The sequence below is a fragment of the Callionymus lyra genome, chromosome 19, assembly GCF_982586985.1.
Source record: "Callionymus lyra chromosome 19, fCalLyr1.hap1.1, whole genome shotgun sequence".
Classification (NCBI taxonomy): Eukaryota; Metazoa; Chordata; class Actinopteri; order Syngnathiformes; family Callionymidae; genus Callionymus; species Callionymus lyra.
Genome location: NC_141836.1, coordinates 11,541,089 through 11,561,460, shown reverse-complemented (window position 1 = coordinate 11,561,460; position 20,372 = coordinate 11,541,089). Strand labels below are relative to the sequence as shown.

The 20,372-nt window shown below is 40.1% G+C and overlaps 2 protein-coding genes across 4 annotated transcripts in view; one reads left to right on the top strand and one right to left on the bottom strand.

Annotated features, from left to right (window-relative positions):
- Window positions 1–576: 576 nt before the first annotated feature.
- On the top strand, window positions 577–10,537 carry LOC148059499 (galactocerebrosidase-like). Of its 2 annotated transcripts, none has more exons than XM_087780865.1 (17): window positions 577–775; window positions 1,219–1,287; window positions 1,366–1,429; window positions 1,813–1,926; window positions 2,354–2,493; window positions 2,605–2,643; window positions 4,366–4,496; window positions 5,550–5,705; window positions 5,809–5,933; window positions 6,003–6,130; window positions 6,195–6,284; window positions 6,352–6,441; window positions 6,496–6,640; window positions 7,433–7,613; window positions 8,372–8,535; window positions 8,616–8,692; window positions 10,092–10,537. In XM_087780865.1, exons 1-17 carry the CDS (start codon window positions 638–640, stop codon window positions 10,230–10,232), a joined length of 1,992 nt encoding a protein of 663 aa, XP_087636991.1. In that variant the 5' UTR covers window positions 577–637; the 3' UTR covers window positions 10,233–10,537. The 2 variants fall into 2 exon arrangements, with proteins under 2 accessions (XP_087636991.1, XP_087636992.1); XM_087780866.1 differs by lacking the exon at window positions 4,366–4,496 and adding an exon at window positions 2,781–2,908.
- Window positions 10,538–11,012: 475 nt separating this feature from the next.
- Window positions 11,013–20,372, bottom strand: part of magixb (MAGI family member, X-linked b) — a 55,623-nt gene continuing 46,263 nt past the window's right edge. For both annotated transcript variants that reach the window (XM_087780864.1, XM_087780863.1), the window contains exons 12-17: window positions 19,386–19,784; window positions 14,782–14,982; window positions 14,643–14,719; window positions 14,430–14,576; window positions 14,215–14,353; window positions 11,013–13,863 (exon numbers count right to left, since the gene is read on the bottom strand). In XM_087780864.1, coding sequence (XP_087636990.1) covers window positions 12,704–13,863; window positions 14,215–14,353; window positions 14,430–14,576; window positions 14,643–14,719; window positions 14,782–14,982; window positions 19,386–19,784 — 2,123 coding nt within the window. In that variant the 3' untranslated portion in view covers window positions 11,013–12,703. The remainder of the gene's footprint in view (window positions 13,864–14,214; window positions 14,354–14,429; window positions 14,577–14,642; window positions 14,720–14,781; window positions 14,983–19,385; window positions 19,785–20,372) is intronic.

Sequence of the window (20,372 nt, the reverse complement as noted above, 5' to 3'; positions counted from 1 at the left end):
CAAGAATTAAACTGAAATTAAAGTGATATTATTGAAGAAAAAAATAACTATTTAAATGAGATATAACTTCAACGATAACATTTAAAAAGTCACTCTAAATATTTGTTTTCCTACATTAATTAATTCTTTTTAAATCAGGTTTTAAAAACTAAAACATATCTGTGTCATTTTCTTTGAGATACTTATAGATCACAATATATTTTTCATGTGGGAAAGGGTTATGGTTTACTTTGCATTGGGGGGCAATATTTTTTTCTCAATAAAGTTGTTCTGGAATTAAACATTTTATTGTATCTTTTACTGGACTTGTACTAATGTTGAATTCAGCCCCAAAAAAATATTTTTTAGAAATATGTCTGTTCAGTGTGACATTTTAAACATAGAAGTAAGGGGTAAAAAATATAAAAAGAAAAGAAAAATGAATATAAGACGATAAAAATACATAAAAGACAAGAAAAAAAAATAAAAAGGAAAAACATAGAAGACAAGAAGAAAACAAAAAATATAGAAGACAAAAATAAAAAGACAAGAACTCTGGGAGAGTCATGACTTCCTTGTTCCGGGTCAGGCTCCGCCCCTAGAAGCGGCGCCTGATGTCACAAACTCTGATCCATGATCTGAAGAGTTTTTTGTCAACATGGACGAATCTTTGCTCAAACGTGCTTTTCTTCTGACTTTATTTCTGCAACTTCACGACTGTCATGTTTACACGCTGAGCGACTCCGTGGGCTTAGGACGAGAATTCGACGGAATTGGCGGTTTGAGTGGCGGAGGGGTGAGTCGTTTTGTTTTGATCCAGTTTACTGATGGTTATAAAACGTTTAACCTGTAACTTTTCACAGTCTTTATTGAGTTGGTAACTGATAACTACACTGATATATTCACTTAAAACTACAGCGCACGGACGAAACGTAGCATTTTAACACCCACGGTGCTCCCCTCGATAAAATGGTTTGACCCACATTCGTTTCCTCATTCGTCATCCGAGTGCGCCATCTGCAGTAGTAGTTCAGTAAAACAGAAAAAGTTACAAACATCTTTTATCTGTGTATTTCCTTTTATTCCCTTTTATAATGCTGGGAAAAAAATAATTTCAGTTGATCTTTTCTTGAATTTTTTTAAATATATATTTTTATAGCCTATAACTTCTTGATAAATGCTTAGAATCCATGAAACATTTGATTCTAAGACTATCATGTGATTAACTATTTGTTTCAGGCCACCTCTCGTCTTCTAGTGAACTATGCTGAACCGTACCGCAGCCAGATTTTGGACTTTCTCTTCAAGGTAACAAACGAAAAAAACACTCACTATATTTTTGAGGAAAAAAAACACTAAGCCAAAGATGTTGTTTTGTATTTTCAGCCCAACTTTGGTGCCAGTTTACACATTCTGAAAGTAGAAATCGGAGGCGATGCTCAAACGACAGGTGATCTATGTTTGTTATTTATTACTACAATATTAGAAATCCTTCTTAAAACACACACTAAAACGCTCTAAGGTCATCGAACATACATGGCTAAACATTCACTTCCTACTTTACAGCTCAGGGAACATTTTTATAGCAGTTTTACACCAGGCCAGGTCGATGATCAACCCTAAAATCCCATCAGCCTTAGTTATTATTGACCTCACATGTCTTTTATCATCTTCAGAAAATAATATAAAATATACTAAAGTAAAGACAAACAAAGGTTTACAACAGAAAAGGTGTAGGAAGTATTGTAGAGGTTTTCTCATGCAGTTTTATTTTGACATTTCTGAAACATTAGTAAAGCTCCTCAAAACACTGTCTGTTGTGCTTTTTTGAAGATGGAACCGAGCCCTCGCACATGCACTATGAGAATGATGAGAACTATTTCCGGGGTTATGAGTGGTGGCTGATGAAGGAGGCGAAGAAAAGGAACCCAGAGATCCAACTAATAGGTAAGAAAAGATCGCTCGTTTTACGTGGTCCTCCGGATGGTTGGCTCACAGTCAAAGTAGTTTAACCTTCATGTATGGAGTCCTATAAAGTTGTCAGTGTTCAATATAAAAAAGGAAATATATTATGCGTTTAAAAAATATATATAAAGAGAATTTCAATAATAATAAAACGCACATCAAACGAAATTAAATTGATGGTAAAAAAAAACAAGGTATAAATATGACGGATTAATATTGTGAATATCGCAATCTAGATGAAACAAGTTTAAAGAAAACAAAAATTTAGAAGAAAAGAATAAAAAAAAGAATTAAAAAAAAGAAAGTAACCTCACAACAACAAATCTAGTCTTAATGAGACATGAATGGAAGGTGATTATTTACTCGTCTACTTCATCCTGTTGACGTCACTTTAATCCACATGTGACAGGTCTGCCGTGGGCTTTTCCTGGATGGGTGGGTCACGGCAAGAACTGGCCCTACGACTACCCAGACATCACTGCAGCGTACGTGGTGAAGTGGATCCTCGGCGCAAAGCAGTACCACAATTTGGACATTAACTACGTTGGAGTGAGTTTTGAATCATTAATTCTATTCTTAAAGAGCAATATCAACCAAGGTAAAAATAAAATAATTGTTTTTATTTTATTTAAAAGTAATAATCACGTTTTTTTTAAATAGATTTGGAATGAACGCAACTTTGACACCAAGTACATCAAGGTAAGAATACATTTGTTCACGTGTTTAAGGGTTTTTTGGTGTTAAAATATAAGAAAAAAAGCCATTTACATTGAGTTCAGTGGAGCTCGTCACTCGTGGTCTTGGTTCCTCTTGAGAGCAATATCTGTGTCACGAAGGTGCTCCGGCAGACCCTGGATAAAGTGGGTCTAACCGATGTGGGCATCATCGCCGCCGATGGTGACTGGAGCATTTCTAAAGCAATGGTCGATGACCCCGGTCTTTACCATGCGGTGCAGGTGATCGGGTGAGTAGAGGCGACTTTCAAATCGCACCAAAACACTTTAGATTTATTTATTTTTTATTTGCAGAAAGAGAAAAGAGGGTTTCCCCCTCATTAGTCCGATCTGACCTCAATGTGGTGGCTATTTTTCTATGGCTCATTAGGTGTAAAAAGAGTGGACCGAATTTACTTCATGATCTCACCAGTAATATACAGTAGTTGGAGATGGTTTGATACTAGTTTCACTAAACCATGTTGCTTAGCAGATATGTCGATATTTATGAGTCGTAAAATCATGTTCAAGAATTAGGTTTATTCCTGCTGTCCATAAACACAGTTTTATTTATTACATTATTTTTAAAATTCAATACCTTTTCTTTAACCTCTGTACAATATGCACGTCTCTTGTCTTTATTCTATTTTGTAATGTATCTGAAACACCAAAGGAAAAAATAATTAATTAATTTTTTTTTTTGCATTACTGGAAATAAATGTGTAATCTTTCCAAAGTTTAATCTGGAAACACATACGGGGTAGAATCTGTTTAAATGATTTGTATTAATTTGCATCTAAATAAGCCTCTTATTTAGTATTTATTGTTTGTATTTGTCCATCATTTTTTGTTATTGTCTTTTTAAATGTTGTTCCCTTGCATGATGCAGTTTGAAACCCTTTATCCAAACATGACAATTTAGGAGTAAATTCTCCCTTACAGGGACATTTTTTATTTAATTTAAACGGATGTTACATATATACCATAAAAGAGAGATTAAGTCCATCTACGGTATGCACGGTACGTTAATTCAACGACAGTAATTATGGAAGTATATCAGAGTATTGAATGGTTTAATTAAAATAATTGAATTAAAAAAGATTTTCAAAATAATTCTTAGTTTATTATTCCAATTCTATAGATGGCTAGATATACTTTAAACTTTATTAATCCTCTGGAGGTCTCCTTCTGGAAACTGTTTTTCCAGCTTACAGCAACACAGACGATAATTCATAAACAAGAACAAAGTGCAATAAAAACAAAGTGCAAGATGACACAATCTAAGTCTAAAGATAAAGAACATGGATCAAAGAAACATGGAATATCATCTTTTCACTCCACTCCTGCCCCCAAACTCAGAATTTAACAGCCTAATTACACGAGGAATGAATGAGTCCCTGAGTCTATTAGTGTCGCATCTAAATTAAGTACATTTTCATTTGTATTTGTACTTTTAACCTAAATATACAAATCTTGGTATACATTTGAGGTGGGAGGAAATTTGCAAAAAAAAACAAGAAACAATTAATGAAAAAACAATTAGTCCCAACAATAAAATGTAAAAAAAAAAAAATCAACATTCTGATGGCACTTATACTTCTATAGATAAAGACAATTTTCAACTTCTTTGGTTTTACGAGCAGGCAGTTGAATTGAAGCTCAACGTTGAATGTTTGTTTTCTTCTCCCCATGTCCCTGTGATACTCAGTTACTGCGCTACACTCTGGACAAAAATGGCCTGAACACAGTCAGGATCATAGCAAGTGACAACCTGTGGGAGCCCATAGCCCTGTCTGTGCTGCTGGACGCTGAGCTCAGCGAGGCAGTAGATGTGATTGGGTACGAGTGACTCCTCCTGTGTGTCAGCGTTAATCTGTAAATACCTTCTCTCTCACAATCAGTCAATTGACTCTGAATGCAAAAAAAATCCAAATCAAAGTAGATCAATGTTCATGTTGATATGGTGACATTTAAAGATTTAAGACGATAACATTATGTGATACTGTAGTAACAAGGATATATTTGTAGTATTGTCGAGTACTTGACTCTGGTGTTGCAGAATTTACAGACCACATGACTCTTGACGAAGTCGTAACTGCTTTCATTTGTTTTGAAACCAATATATGCAAACATCAGCTTTAAAAGATGCTGGAGTCCACTGTATCCTCTCGTCCTTAGTCAAGTCAGGATTTTTCGGTATTTTAGGATTCCTTTTGCTGCGGAGGATGCGATGACTGCTGCCCTCCAGCGGCCATAAGTTTAATTTCTACACAAATAAGAAAAAAAAAAAGGTTTGAATATTGGGATATTAATTTTAAACAAAAACAAAAATTGTATTATATTATTTTATACATACACTTTACTGAAATATAAACCATAAAATAACTAATATGAAAATAAAATGTAATTGTATATTTGAAATATTTTGTAAATCAAGACAGTGCTGTAGAGTAATCGAAAAATGAAAAAAATATAATAATTAATATAGATTGTAAGTGTATCAATATTTCCTTACTCGCCTGGATCTGATGTAAATATACATTTTGTCCCCTTCACGACTGTAATGGCCAACATATTTTGGCCCCTTGTGTGTTTCAGTCTGACTCTGCTCATAAATCAAAGTTCTACAAGTTGTTGTCGTCCATACGTCACATTGGTCAGAAGTGAATCAAACAGAGGAAGAATATTGTGTGTATACAGATGTACAAAGTCCTTTCCCGACACTGATGCTTTTCTTGTTTGTTTGTTTTGTCATCTTATATTTATTTCTAATCACATTTATTACCAATACTGCTTCACCGTGTCCATGTAATACAATAATAATAATTATAATAATAATAATATATAATGTATTATTGCTATTTTGAGTTGGTGTATTTTCAATTCTTTCAGGGCCCACTACCCCGGAACCACAACAGTACCAAACGCCCTGAAGACTCAGAAGAAGCTCTGGTCCTCTGAAGACTACAGCACCTTGAACGACGAGGTGGGAGGAGGCTGCTGGGCTCGGATTCTCAACCAGAACTACGTCAACGGACAGATGACCGCGTACGTGGATTCATATCTTTGACCGCATGCATCAAATATTATATATACAGGTATTGTCTGTAATTGTCTTGTATGTGAAGTAAAATATCTGCTTGATCTTCAGCACCATCAGCTGGAACCTGGTGGCGAGCTACTACCAGGACCTGCCGTTCGGTCGAGACGGACTGATGACCGCGGAGGAGCCGTGGAGCGGACACTATGTCGTGGACTCGCCTGTTTGGATCACGGGTGAGATGCCGAGCGGTTCAGTTCAATTTCAGAGTTTGAAAATGTTAAACGTTTAAATGATTCCTGCAGCTCACACCACTCAGTTCAGCAGGCCCGGCTGGTTCTACCTGCAGACGGTGGGACACCTGGACGGCGGCGGGAGTTACGTGGCGATGACCGACGGGAAAGGGAATCTCACGGTCGTCATAGAAACCATGGTAAGTGCCTCTGAAGAAGTTTGAGGAGTCGGTGAGTTGATGTATTTTCTCCTTGTGTCTGCAGACTCACGATCACTCGGTGTGCGTCAGACCTCCACTGCCTCCCTTCAATGTGACGCCACAGAACAGCACTTTCCAGCTCAAAGGATCCTTCGTAGGCGCTCGTTTGTTCTCCGTGTTTAAATAAAAGTGTCTGATTTCTGGGCGTTTGTTTTCCCCAGGCTTCCATTAAGGAGCTTCAACTCTGGCGTTCACAGTTTAACTTCAAGACGAAACAACCTTCTTTCTTCGAGAAGCTCCGTCCTCTGAAGGTGAGGCGCCCCGGACCACGAGAACGAAGGATCATTCATGGAACGTTTCCTCAGGTTACAGACGGATCCTTCACGATAAGTCTTCTGGAAGATGAGGTCTACACTCTGACGACCGTTCCCTCGGGAAGAAAAGGGACCTTCCCGGACCCCCCTGCTTCTGCTCCTTTTCCTATTCCCTACAAGGACGATTTCAACGTCAGTAAGTACCACGTCTTAATGGAGGGTCGACGCTACTTGGTCCTGTGGACCAGTTTTCCTCAGAGAACGAGTATTTTCTAGGGGTGAAAAAGAAAAGAAAATATTGATACACTTAAAAAAACCCGATGGAAAGTACTAAATTAAAGAAACCCCACTAGAACCTTGGGATGACTGAGGATGAGAGGATACAGTAGCAGCTTTTTATCAACCCTTTTTATTTTCAACCTCTCTCGTTTCCATACATACATATGCAATGATGGAGGTTGTTCTCCTTGACCCAAAGGATACCAAAAACAGGTTTGTTTTAAAGCCTTCGGGTCACCTTGACCCTGAGATAACACGAGAGTTAAAGCTGATGTTTGGACATGAAAATGAAAGCAGTTACGACTTCGTCAAGAGTCATGTGGTCTGTAAATTCTGCAACACCAGAGTCAAGTACTCGACAATACTACAAATATATATACTTATTTTTTTGATTAGTACTCTCTGAAAAGTGTTTTATTTTACATTGTATTTAGTATACAGTATTCTGTAACATTAGTTTGTGACTTTTAACACGTCAAGACGCTTGTTTCAGTCAAGTTTACTAAGAAAATACATTCGTAAACTAGTGAAAATTGGTGAAACACAAACTTATATATATATATATTTTTATGTTTTTACTGTGAATCTAATGGTGACATTAAACTGTTACCTGTTGCCAAAAAAGTTGTGGATTTCTGTTGTATAAAAAGAAAACTTTCCCAAAATCTTGTTACCCTGACTTGTGACTAATCGACCTCCTCTTTCGCAGGGAACCCTCCTTTCTCCGAAGCTCCTAACTTTGCCGACCAGACCGGAGTGTTCGAGTATTTCGTGAACCTGAGTGACAGCGGACCTCACGTCCTCACCCTGCGTCAGGTCATGACTGACAGGCCGGTGACGTGGGCGACGGACGCCGACCAAACCATCAGCGTGATCGGAGACTACCAGTGGTGAGATGATGTTCAGTCAGTTCTAGTATGTCACAATATTGACTGGTTAAATCTAAAATTCAAATGTTAGAACTCTCCCCGTGTTGCGTGGGTTTACTCCGGGCACTCCGATTTCCTCCTAGAGTCCAAAAACAAACAGAGGTTGATTGAGAACTTTGGAAATTGTCCATAGGTATGAGGGTGTGAATGGTTGTCTGTCTTTGTGTGCCCTGCAAAAGACTGGTGTCCTGTCCAGGGTTTCCCCTGCCTCTCACCCTATGATACTGGGATGGTCTCCAGTCTCCCTGAGAGCCCGGTTAAGGATAAAGTATTAGAAAATGAATGAATTAATAATTGATTTTCAAAATTCAAATATTTTCACAGTTTCATGTTCATGTTCTAATAAATCAAGAATACATTTTCCGCATACATTTTTATTAACATTTTAAAAGTAATATACAAATAATTGTTGCACCAATAAATGTGAACCAACTTAATCAATGAATCAATCAAATTGAATCAATTAAAACAAAATATTCAAATTTTAAAATATAATATTTGAATTATTAAAAGAAATCCCAACAAATTCCACTTTTCAATATAGAAATGATTGAATTCAATTAAAAAATAATTCAACCTTTTGATATAGAAATCATTGGATTAAATAATTAAAACGATATTAAATGGTTTCAACATTTGAAATGTTACATTCACTATTCTGATGCAAATCTTACACTTTATTATCAGTTTTCGATGTTAACTTTTCGATCTCCTCTCAGGCAGAATTCCACCGTCACATGCGACGTCCTCATGGAGACGGTCGGGGAAGGAGGCGTCTTCGTGGCGGCGAGGGTGGACAAGGGAGGACAGCTGGTGCGCAGCGCCAAGGGCGTCTTCTTCTGGGTGTTTTCAAACGGCACATACAAAGTGACGGAGGATCTCGGTCGGTTCTGATGATGGTCTGGTGCGAGCAGAAGTTTTTTTTCTTCTTCTGACCCGTTTGTTACTTCTTCTGTTCTGCAGCTGGTCTCAGCGTTTTGGCGAAGGGAGAGTCGGGAACAAGTGCAAACACTTGGTACACCATCTCGCTCACTGTTCATGTAAGTGTCCTCATGCGCTTTAACACATTCATTGTTCCTTTAGCCGGGAAGGATGTCATGACTGCTGCCATCTAGTGGCTGGAATTTAATTGCAACACAAAAATGAACAAATGGTTTGAATATGTGCATGTTAATTGTAAAAAATTGAAATATTTTACTTTAAACACAGAATATTTAACTATAAACAATAAAAAAATGGAAAAACATAAAATATTATTTGCAAGCCAAATATGAAAAAATGTATGTATATATATATTGTATTTAAAATTAATTACTTTTCACAAATAATCGATACAGTGTTGTCATATATTGATACAGTATCATGGAAAGGATATTGTGGATCTATCGCCATATGAATACTTTCTTACACCCTACAATAAACGCGTATAGTTTTTGACGTTAGGAATATAAAACGTGTCTCAATCATCTGACTCAGTCTGGAGAAAGTGCCATGACTATAGGGGGTTGTATTGGCAATAATATGGTTATATGACCGGAGCCTTGTTCCTACAGTGTTCAAGTTATTTACTTTTAAATATACTTGTATCAAGACATACAGCATACATTAAATTGTACTCCTCTCAGACCCAAGAGGCAAAACATGAAGACGGTTGAAAGGACATTAAATAAGACATTCAAGAAAATAAATGAATAAAAGTAAATAATCAACAAAATCAAAAGTTTCACAATATATCGTAATATATAGTGATACTGTAGTAACAAGAATATATAATAATTAATAGGTTTTGTATAGTGCTTTTTTGGAGGTCACTCAAAGACACTTCACATTGCATAGAATATACAACAAAAAAAAAAACACGAAAACAAATTCAAAATAGGATCAGGTATGGTATGGGAGTCAGGGGTCGTATGCTTTCTTGAAGAGGTGAGTTTTGAGTTGGCTTTTGAATGAGTTTATGGAGTCTGAGTTTCGGATGTTTAGGGGGAGGGAGTTCCAGAGGGTTGGGGCAGAAATGGCAGAAACTCTGTCTCCTGTGGTGCGGTGTTTTGATCTTGTGATGGGGGTCAGAAGGTTGGTGTCAGATGATCTGAGTTGGCGAGTGTATGTGTAGTATTGTCGAGTACTTGACTCTTGTGTTGCAGTATTTACAGACCACATGACTCTTGACAAAGTCGTAACTGCTTTTTGGTTTTGAAAACTAAATATGTCCAAACATCAGCTTTAAAAGCCGCTGGAGTCGACTGTATCCTCTTGTCCTCAGTCATCGCCTGGAATTCTATTGCCACCGTGTTTTATTACAACACAAAAATGAATGAACGCAGTGAATATTTTAAGTAAATTGTAAATACAAAAATTATATCATTTTATTTTAGACACACTTTTCTGCTCTTTACTTGTTGTCGTGAGGTGACCGAGGGTTCCATCTCTTCTCTGCAGGGTCAGTTTGCGTCGGTGCAGCTGGACGCGAACACACTGTGGAAGAACACGCTCGTCTCGGCACCAAAGAACGGCTGGGCCGCCATCGGAACTCACTCTTTCGAGCTGGCTCAGTTCGATAACTTCTCTGTGCGAAGGTGAATTTTGTTAGATCATTTAATAACTTTGTGGTTTAAGGAAAATGTAAAAAAGATTTCTATTTGATTGGGCTTTTCTACTTTTATTACTGTTAACTGCTTTAATAATGGATTTAATAACATGTATTACAGTCAACCTATGATGCTAAACTTGTTATCTTCAAAATGGCAAAATGCATTTCTTTATTCCACCTTAGAAGTCGAGCGTCTTTGCTGAAGATTATGAAATGATAATAATACTTGAAGAGTGGATGATTTTGTGAAGGACACTGTTGATCTCTTAAATAATTTAAAGTTGAATTTAACAAATCTATTTTCAATTCTTCACTGCTGTGTCTATAATTGTACATTTCCACTTCCGGGTTCCCCAGGCGTATTTTGGCGGCCTCTGGTGGACGTTTAAAGTGTAGCTACTTATACCAAATGAACACAATGGATGAAAAAATGATTTGAGCACTTTATTGTCATATTTATCAGAGTACAGTTCAGACTTCCTCTTGACACATAACAGTCTGAGAATAAGGGAGATAAAAATAGGTAGAGATTTATATGTATTTATATAGATATGGTTAACAGGATTTCTCATATAGTGGCGTTTATAGAATTGATTATCGACAAATAAATAACAGTCATAGTCCTGTAATAATGCAGACCTTCTTTCTATATTAAATAATATAAATCTGTTGCTCTCCCTTCAATGGCTTGTCTAAAACACAGTATGTTATAACCTGAGTATTTCCAAAAAGATAATTTCATAGAAAAATAACATCTGACTGCCTCGCTCTTGAGGAACAATAATAATAATAATAATAATCATGATGTTCAATTCATGCCAGCTGACGCACAGCGGAGAGCTCCACTCTGCAGATGTTCCGGAAACAAAGTCCGTGGATTAACAAGGAGCGCTTACATAGATCAGCTCGGCTGGAATGACTAAAACTCACCCACCTGTCGGATCACAGACCTCGCATGACGCCGCTGTTGGTTAGAATAAAGCGTTACCAAGGCAACGATACGTGGCTCTACAGGAACAGCACTCGCCGGATTATGACCGTTTCTTTTGTTTTCGCTCAATAAGACGCACAGTTGTGTACTTTTGGCATCTTCTGCTCGACGGCAGGAAACAAAAACATTCGGTGAACGATGGGAAAAAAGAAGGTCCGTCACAAACGCTACATCTCAGCGACGCACGTGGATAAGTTGGATATAGAGATCTGTACAAATGCATATCGACGCGTAAATACATGTTGGAGCTTTTTTACATGACACTGTACACTTGATAAGAAGACCAGTGATGACCGAGGTGACGATAAAGTGGGTCGAAGTCTTTTCTACGAAACCACTGCAGTTTGTGTTGCGTTCACAAGTAAACTTTAAGAATCCTTTAATTGAACCCAAGGGTGTCAAACTAAATCACATGAGGGGGGAAATCAGTAGAGGTCGTGGGTCAACAAATATAAGTCTGTTTTTATTACATTATTATCGAATCAATTTTTATTATTATTATTTTTTATTATCAACCTCAAGTATCTGTTATTGGAAGTCTTTGTATAATTCATGACATACGTAATCTCTGTTCATGATCTTATCTTAATCACTGTCATCTGTCACCATATTAACACGAACATTAATCTACATTAAATTAAATATGTACCTGTTTCCAGAACTTATAACCTCTCACTTTCCAGTCGAAAGAAAGACTAATAAAAGAATAATAAAAAGACCCTTTATATTAAAGGAGAACTAAGAAAGAACAGAGAAAAAATTGGATCTAGTTTAATTTTATGCAAAAAAAGCACTATTATACTGAATAACACATTTCTTTGTAACAAATGATTGTTTTTTGATTTCTAAAAAAAATCTTAAATTACATTTTCAGTATTCTTTCAAATAAATAAATAATTAGTTTTAGCTAAAAATCAAAGTAGATCAATTTTTATGTTGATAATCTGACCTTTAAAGACGTCAGCGTTTAAGATAAGATAAGAAATGATGGACGTGAAAAATTCACACTGTAAACTGTTATTATTACTAAAAATCGAAATATCCGTTTCAGGAAAACCTTTTATTTTTGTAATAACAGGATAATGTTTTATGGTTTGAAGTCGCAATAAAAGTACTTCTTGTCTGTTAAGGGCTGCTTTATCTTATCGTCCCTGATAAAACAAAAACGGCAGTGGTTTCGTAGAACGACCTCTCGACCTTGATGAGGTAAAAGAGGAGCTGTGAGAGGCAGAGGTTGAGCGTAAGATCACGTGTCAAAGTGAGCGACTGCAACTGGAACTTAAAAAAAAAAAAAAAAAAAAAAAAAAAAAGAGCCACCACCTCATCCGATATTCAGCAGCTGAACGTCAGCTGAAAAAGGCACAAAGACTTGATGGAGAGAGGAGAAAAAAAATAAAAATAAAAAGTGAAGCTGCGTCAAGTCAAGAGACGGCACTTCTTTGTCCCTCCTGTTGGACCGGAGCCGGAGCTCTACCGGCTGGGCGTGAGCCAGGGCCCGGGCTGGATGGCGGTCCTGCGCCCGCCCGCCCGCGCCGCAGCCACAGAAAGGCCTGAGATGCTGGCGGCAGACGCGCTGCCGTCCGATTGGCTGCCGCCGGACTCTGACTCCTCCTCCTCCTCGTTGTCATCTCGCGGGCGAGGGGAGGCAAGGAAGGAGAAGGGCTCGCGTTGGGACGCCGGCGGAGCGACGTCGGCTTCGCCCGACAACCATCTGAACCGTGCAACATCTTCATCATCATCATCATCATCATCTAACATGTCCCTCACGTCCCTGTACTCCTCGGCCACGTACCATTTCTCCTCCTGCTCCCTGCTCTGAGGCCGAGGTAGCTTCCTTGTTTCATTGGGAATAGGTAGATTGGGATCCTCTTGCTCTTTGGTCGACTCAACTCTCTCTTTTTCAACTCTCACTTCCTCCTCTTTTTTAACTCTCACTTCCTCCTCTTTTTCAACTCTCACTTCCTCCTCTCTCCTCCCTCTTTCTTCTCTCCTCCTCATCTCCTCGCTTCCTTTCCTGGACCTCCCTCTTCCCACGTCCCCCGGCTCGGACGCCGGGCTCCGCACTCGCTCTTCTCCCTCGGACGCCCAACTCCTTCGTTCCCGACTCCTCCTTCTCCTCCGATCATAATCCAACATGTCCCTCACGTCCCTGTCCTCCTCGGCCACGTCCCATTTCTCCTCCTGCTTCCTGCTCTGAGGCCGAGGAAGCCTTCTTGTTTCATTGGGAATAGGTAGATTGGGATCCTCTTCATCTTCGGTCAACTCAACTCTCTCTTTAACTCTATCTTCCTCCTCTTTTTCAACTCTCACTTCTTCCTCTCTCCTCCCTCTTTCTTTACTCCTCCTCCTCTCCCCAATTCCTTTCCTGGACCTCCCTCGTCTCGCGTCCCCCGGCTCGGACGCCGGGCTCCGCACTCGCTCCTCCCCCTCGGACGCCCAACTCCTTCGCTCCCTCCTCCTCCTACTCCTCCTCCTCCGCCGATCATCCGTTGACTTGCTTCTCTTCTTCTTCTTCTCCTTCCGTTTGGAGCTGCGCCCCCTCTGCCCGGTGGACGTCACTGCAGCCAAACCCTGCTCCGAGGGGTGACGCAGGTCGGAGGAGGAGGGGGAGGTGATCCGGTGCTCACGGCCTGAGGAGGGGAAAGGAAGGAAGGCGGGAGTTAAAAGCGGCGAAGGAGTCAAGTCGGGATAAGTGAACTGTGTCGACAGACATCAGCAGAGAAATGTAGAGAAACAGAAAATGGGCGAACTAACAGGAACCATTACCAACCGCGTATTCTCGGTGCGACCAATGACATAGAAGCACGGCTCGCCCAGTTTGGAGTTGGTCATGCACAGAGACAAACTGGAGAGCTCCACTGAGAGGAGGAGGAGGAAATGTAGGACAGTAAAGATAGGATCCCGGGACAGAAGAAGAAAGGACAGTCAGGTTAGCGAGAAAAAGGAAGCAGCGGAGAAGAAGTTTGACTCTCGTGTCTCACCATAATCCGGGACGTAGCCGTTGCCTCGCTTCAGGACCAGGTGGATGCGATGACCTCCTCTACGGATCTGCTCCACCGCCTGGCTGTGGGTCATCCCCGCCGTGCTGTCGCCGTTGATCTCCACCAGCTGATCGCTCACCTGCAGGGTTAACGGTCGTGAGCAAAGATCCACTGGGGAAGGATTTTTCACGCTCTGGGTTTTTTTTTTTCTTCACCTGGATCTTCTGGCTCCGCGCCGCCGGCCCCCCGTCCATCAGCGCCAGGACGTACAGCCCCATGTTGTACTCGCTCCCGCCTCGGAGGCTGAAGCCAAACCCGGACGGCCCGCGCTCCAAGTCGGCGCTGTAGTACCTGGAGTCGCGCTGGAAACAGGAAGTTAAAAGATTAGCAACCCTTTTTTTTGTTGGGGGCGCTCTCTCTCCTCTTACCTTTGGTCGTGACCTTTGACTCTTCCTGCTCCTGTGCCTGAGGTCGTACTCGTTCGTGTCCGAGAGGCTGGTGGAGTCTGCGGATTCAACAAAAAACGTTAAAAGACGAAACTATTCGTTTTTGTCGTTGGATCCCTACATGTGCTGGGCCGCGGGACGATGGTGAGGCGCAGGGTGTTCCCGGCCCGCCGCAGGATCTGGGCGAGCTCCCGGTGCGGCAGCGTCGACGCCGAGCGACCTTCCACGGCCTCCAGCCGGTCGCCCGGCCGGATCTGACCACTCTTGGCCGCCGGGCTGCCGCGGCGAACCGTCACGAAGCGGTGCGGGAGAAGCGAGGCGGCTGAGGAGAGAGAGGAGGACGCATTGGTTTATTATTCCAGGACTTGTCAAACCACGACACTCAAAACTTTCCTTTTAACTAAAGACGATGAATAATATATGGACTGGACTTGAAACATTTAGAAGGAGGACAATTTACTCCTCCGTGCGTCTGCCAGGATTCTTTAAAACAAGCTGTAATTAAACGTCGGAGGATTCTTTTGGCAGCGTTGACACTATAAATTACGTGGACAGGACACTTCCTCCAGTGTCTCCTTGAAACACTCCTACGGCTTCTACACTTGCTGACGCTGGGAAAACTTCTTGGAGTGTTTGTCTGGATCTTAAAAAGACTGTCAGGGAACAGAACTGTCCGCTCGGATCTTTAAACCCGTCAAGTTTGGAGACACGTTACACACTTTTAAGAGTTAAAACGAGGCTTAATCGAGGGCGAGAAACTTTTTAACAACATAAATATTTAAACAATAACCTCGTAATAGATTTATTTTTAACTTGTAACCAAGGGTGTCAATACATTTGTCACAAATACTAATTTTGAGGAAAAATATTATACAATATTAAACATTTTATAAAACAAGGTAGTAAATAACGAGTGTAACACAGGGCGTCCCAAAAGATAATTTTATTACCCATTTTCTTTTAGTATAGTTTAGGTTTTATCTGATACTACAGACCTTTTAATTAAAACAGTATATTTATTTCCTATGCAATGTTTTTTTCTGGTAATATTTTCCGACGCATTAAATACTGTATGACTTTAGAAAAATCTGTTGTTGTCAAGAATTTACTGCTTTATGGAAGTAATCTTAATATTCCAAGTATGGCTAAAAAAAACTCAGAAACAAGCTTTTTTTAAGTTAAAATGTAAGTGTTATTGCTCCAGACCATGAAGTCGTCTCTAATGTTTTGGTAAACCATGTACATTATCAAGATGGGATACATGATATAAGGTATATTTAAATGATATATAGTATACATTTGTATATATTTTTAAACATTATCAACAGTATTATTTGAATTGATCTTGTTTATGTACTTCTTTCCTTTAATGATTTGGTGTGTTGGATATAATTTTCCTTTTTTTAAAATCGCATAAACTAAAAATGTTTAAATCATTTAAAACTTTGAGAACATTTCTACATAATTTACAGTTTCCAGACTCCCTTGACTCTTGGTTTAGGAAAAAAAACATAAATTCCAAAAATAGTTGGACCTAAAAACTACAATTTTTTGAGTGTACTTTGGGTGAAGAACAAATGTACAACACAGACCTGCTGCTCAGAACTTGTTTCTATCTTTGATAATTCCGATTAAATAATGTTTTTCTCGTGCTATTATAGAACAAATGTTTTATTTTTTTAGAGTAAATTAGGAAAAGCCGACTGATGCCACGAGGTCACGAGGCGGCCGATTTGCACCGTAATTAAGAGGTGCTGGTGTTAATCCCAATCCAGCATTTGACAGCAGATACTTCACACATGTCACAAACATGCGCGCCAAAAAAAAAAAAGCAGAAGCTCGTTGTTAATCTCTCGCTCGACCAAAAAAAAAAAAAAAAAAAAGCTTCTTATTGCTGGACTTTCTGTCCCTGTTGACTTAGTTCTAAACCACCTCTCACTCTCGCCATGACCCCTGGTTTGAGGCTGTACTTTAGTGACAGCTGCCTCCTCTTCCCTCGCCCCTTATGTAACCCTCCAACACCCCGACTCTCTGCTCGACGCCCTCAGGGCCCAGAGATGGCGAGACAAAAATAGCGAAAGTGGGGCAAAAAATGAGTCTTATTGTTATTTAATCCTGATGAGTCATTTTGAGAAAATGGATGTAAATCACAGGGAGGGGGGGGGGGGGTGAAGGGAAGGGAAGGGGGGTCGCGTCTCCTGACGGGACCTAATCTGGGTGACCCAGGCTGAAACGGCAATCAGGTCAAAGCCGGCGCGGCTTTGCATATAGTCCTCTTATCATGTATTATACATCATAAACTCCAGCCAAATACTCGCATGCGAACGGACGCACAAATGTGCTTGTTGCACACACACACTCTCTTGCACACGCACACACACACACACACACGTCCAACATTAGTTTCATCCATGTCGTCCGTCCATGTGTAATCCTGCTGCAGTGTCCAGGAGCGAGGGAGCTGCATGATCACGCCGCTCAGGAGTGGAAGAGGCAATGTTACCTCACCCTCCATTCCCACCCACCCCCCATCTCTCCCACCTAAACCCCCCCACTCTGCAGTCCACATGCACCAGCAGACATTCCTACTGCAGCTCACGGGGCGACAGCGCACTGTTGATCATCGCACACTCACACAAGAAAAAGAAAAGGCGTCCACACAATACCAATCAGATCCGCCCGCGGTGCGTTCAAGGGACGGTCGCACCAGTAGAACGACAGGAAGTGCTGCCTCTAAACTTCCAACACATTTTTTTTAACAGAAGAATAAAAAAGGATAAAGATTACGTTTCGACTCCTTCACAGTTCTCAGAGCGGACTGTAGTTTCTCCAGCATCTCTCCGTGGGGGGGAAGAAAATTCCGTCTGATTTTCTATGATTGACAAGGGTTTGTGAAAAAAGAGAAGAAGTGAGCGGAGAGTTGTGATGTCCCTCCGTCAGCGGCTGAATGTCCCGGGCGTCCGAGCGTAGCGAGAGAGAGAGAGAGAGTGTTTTAATCTGTTAAAAACTCGACCGGACGCTTCCAGCGTAGCGTGAATGGAGGAGGGAGACGGAGGGAGGAGGCGAAAAGACTGATGGATGCAAAAGACGGGACGGAGCGAGAATATAAAAAAAAAGGCGGGTTCCGGTGATTGAAGGGAGGAATGTGGGCGACAGGTGCGACTTTAATCTCGTGGGTTTTCTTGGGGCCGTAGATGAAAATCCAGCTGCAGTCGAGAGGCCATTATTATCATGGAGCAGGAGCAGGATCATCACCAGGTGTGACCAGCATCAGGACCACAAGTGTGGGCTTTGAAAAAGCGTGAAAGTATGAGCCGATCCAGTCTCGGACCGGTCCATGTTGAGACGCCAAATGAGGTTTATTTAAAGCCGCACTATGTAACTTTTTTTTCATTTTATATTTCCTGTTGTTCGAGTTAGTCGGAGTGTGTCACATGACCCCAAAACTACTTGAGTCGGAGACGGTATTTTCATGCAAAGTACTGAGAAACTTGTTCTTTACGTTCCGGGTTTTCTCTCGTTTAGTAAACTGATGTGGCAACAGATGCTCTATGGCATTGCAGTTGCACTGTTCTGACACTGTGGGGAGCCAAAAGAAAAGTTTTTAAAATCGGACGTATTACTGCTTTAATCATTATCCTTTCAGAATAGTACATTTGTTTCTCGGTACAAAATAAGCTCCTTTTTAAACTTGATGTAAGATAAAACGACGGATTTGAGGTAATATGACAATGTTGCAGTTACACTGTTTGGGCACTAGGGGGCAACTCTATATCTAACAACTGAAATCTGATTTGCTTTATTCCCCCGTTTTAAAATCTATGTCGCCTTAAAATATGAACAAATATTCAACTGTTATATGAAACAGTCACAAATGATTAATAAAAAATTTTGAACGGAAGGAACGTTACGACGGAAATAAATTTGGCCTTTTTTTATTGGGGGTTAATGTTCTGAGAAAACAGAAATATACGAAGTAGTGACCATTCCCCTTTTTTTACTTCTTTAAATTAACATTTATATTATCTTGCATATGAAGTACGATCCCTCTCTACAACCTTCTTAGTAATGGTGACCCGTCCGGCTCCAACGATGCTTTGCCGCCCAGCCAACCAATCATGACCGCCTGCTGATCATGCACATTGTTTAGTTAAATTAAATCTCTTAATTTTTGTATTTTATAATTATTTATTTAAATGACATTTTATTTTATTAATCAGTTTATTTTATTCATATTATTTCATGTTTGTATTTGTTAATGCCACAATTCAATTTAATACCTTTGACATTACAAAGTAGAATTTAAATTAAGTATTTTAATGATTAAGTAGAGCAGCGTGTAGAAAGGCATTATGGGAGTTTACTGTTTTTTGGCGCCGTAATTAAAGTGATTGAAATCCAACTGCTAAAGGTGAGCCACATCATTTAAAAAAGTATCATATAAAAACTTAAACAATACTGGACCTGACTCGTGAAGCTCAACATATAATAAATCAAAGTGACCATCAGAAGGTGAAATATGGAACATGTCACTTCCATCACCATGAAGTCCGTCAGGAACACAGTGGAGAAGGAAACGGTGACTCATGCCGTGGCACGAAGCCACTCCATAATATGTCATCTCTTAATGGCTCTTGTGCTCACAAGGGCAGGAGAATAAAAACCCGCTTCCCCGGACGAATCACCAAATGGATCTACTGGAACAGACACAAGGTTCTCTCCTACCTTTGCCGTTCTCCACGTCCTGCGAGGCGATCACGAACCCGAAACCTTCGCCGGGTTTCCTCCTCAGCTCCACCTCGAACCCTCGGAGGGGTCGAGTCCGATCTTCTGCCCGTCCTCCCACCAGCAGGGGGTCGGGCGGCGCCTCGTCCTCCAGCCCCGTGTCGATCCAGTCTTTGGGCTCCATGGTCAGGGTGACGGGGATGGACTCCAGGAAGCTGGTGCTCTGGACCAGGGAGGAGGACCGCTGGGGGACCGGAGAGGGGGGCGTGCTCCTGGAGATGCGGGGCACGGGGAGGACGTCCGAGAAGATGTTGGAGTCTCCGGGCGGAGGAGGAGGCCGGAGCAGAGGAGAGGGGAGTCTTCTGAGGGGACCCGGGGAGATGGAGGACTGGTAGATGCCTGTGACACACATGAGGGCCCCGGATATTAATTGTTTTCTTGCTATAATCACACAAATGTGTCTATTTGTAGGTTTGCTGGCTCTTAAAGTATTTATTCAATTATTTCTGGCATTAAAATTATAAAAAATATAATGAATTTAACATGTCTAATGTTGAAACTTTACATTTTTAAATATAGAATTCACTAACGTTTTTGTTTTTAATTGAATAACTTCATTTTAAAATGTGTAGCCTCTAGAATTCAACCAAAAATAAATCTGGTATAATAATGCAAACATTTTTATATTGAATTAAATAAAGCTATGAATAAAATAAATATTAAATTGAGAAAATGTAGTTGTTTTTTTAATTATTGGAATTAGAATATCAAAATCTATGCGTAAATAATGTTTTTCCAATTCATTTTAAGTTTAAATTTGTAATTAAATTATTAAAAACAATGACAAATTAATCAATGTATACATTATTGAATTAAATTATAAAAAAAACGGAATTAACCTTTAAATATATAAATTTCTAATTAACGTATTTAAATATATAAATTATTTAATTAACGTATTTAAATATATAAATAAATGCTTCAAAG

Bases quoted from the DNA above. Each gene is read 5' to 3' on its own strand.
- LOC148059499 (XM_087780865.1), top strand. From the start codon at position 638: ATGGACGAATCTTTGCTCAAACGTGCTTTTCTTCTGACTTTATTTCTG. The intron at 6,131-6,194 runs GTAAGTGCCTCT...TTGTGTCTGCAG, and splicing joins CGGTCGTCATAGAAACCATG to ACTCACGATCACTCGGTGTG. The intron at 6,442-6,495 runs GTGAGGCGCCCC...ACGTTTCCTCAG, and splicing joins AGAAGCTCCGTCCTCTGAAG to GTTACAGACGGATCCTTCAC.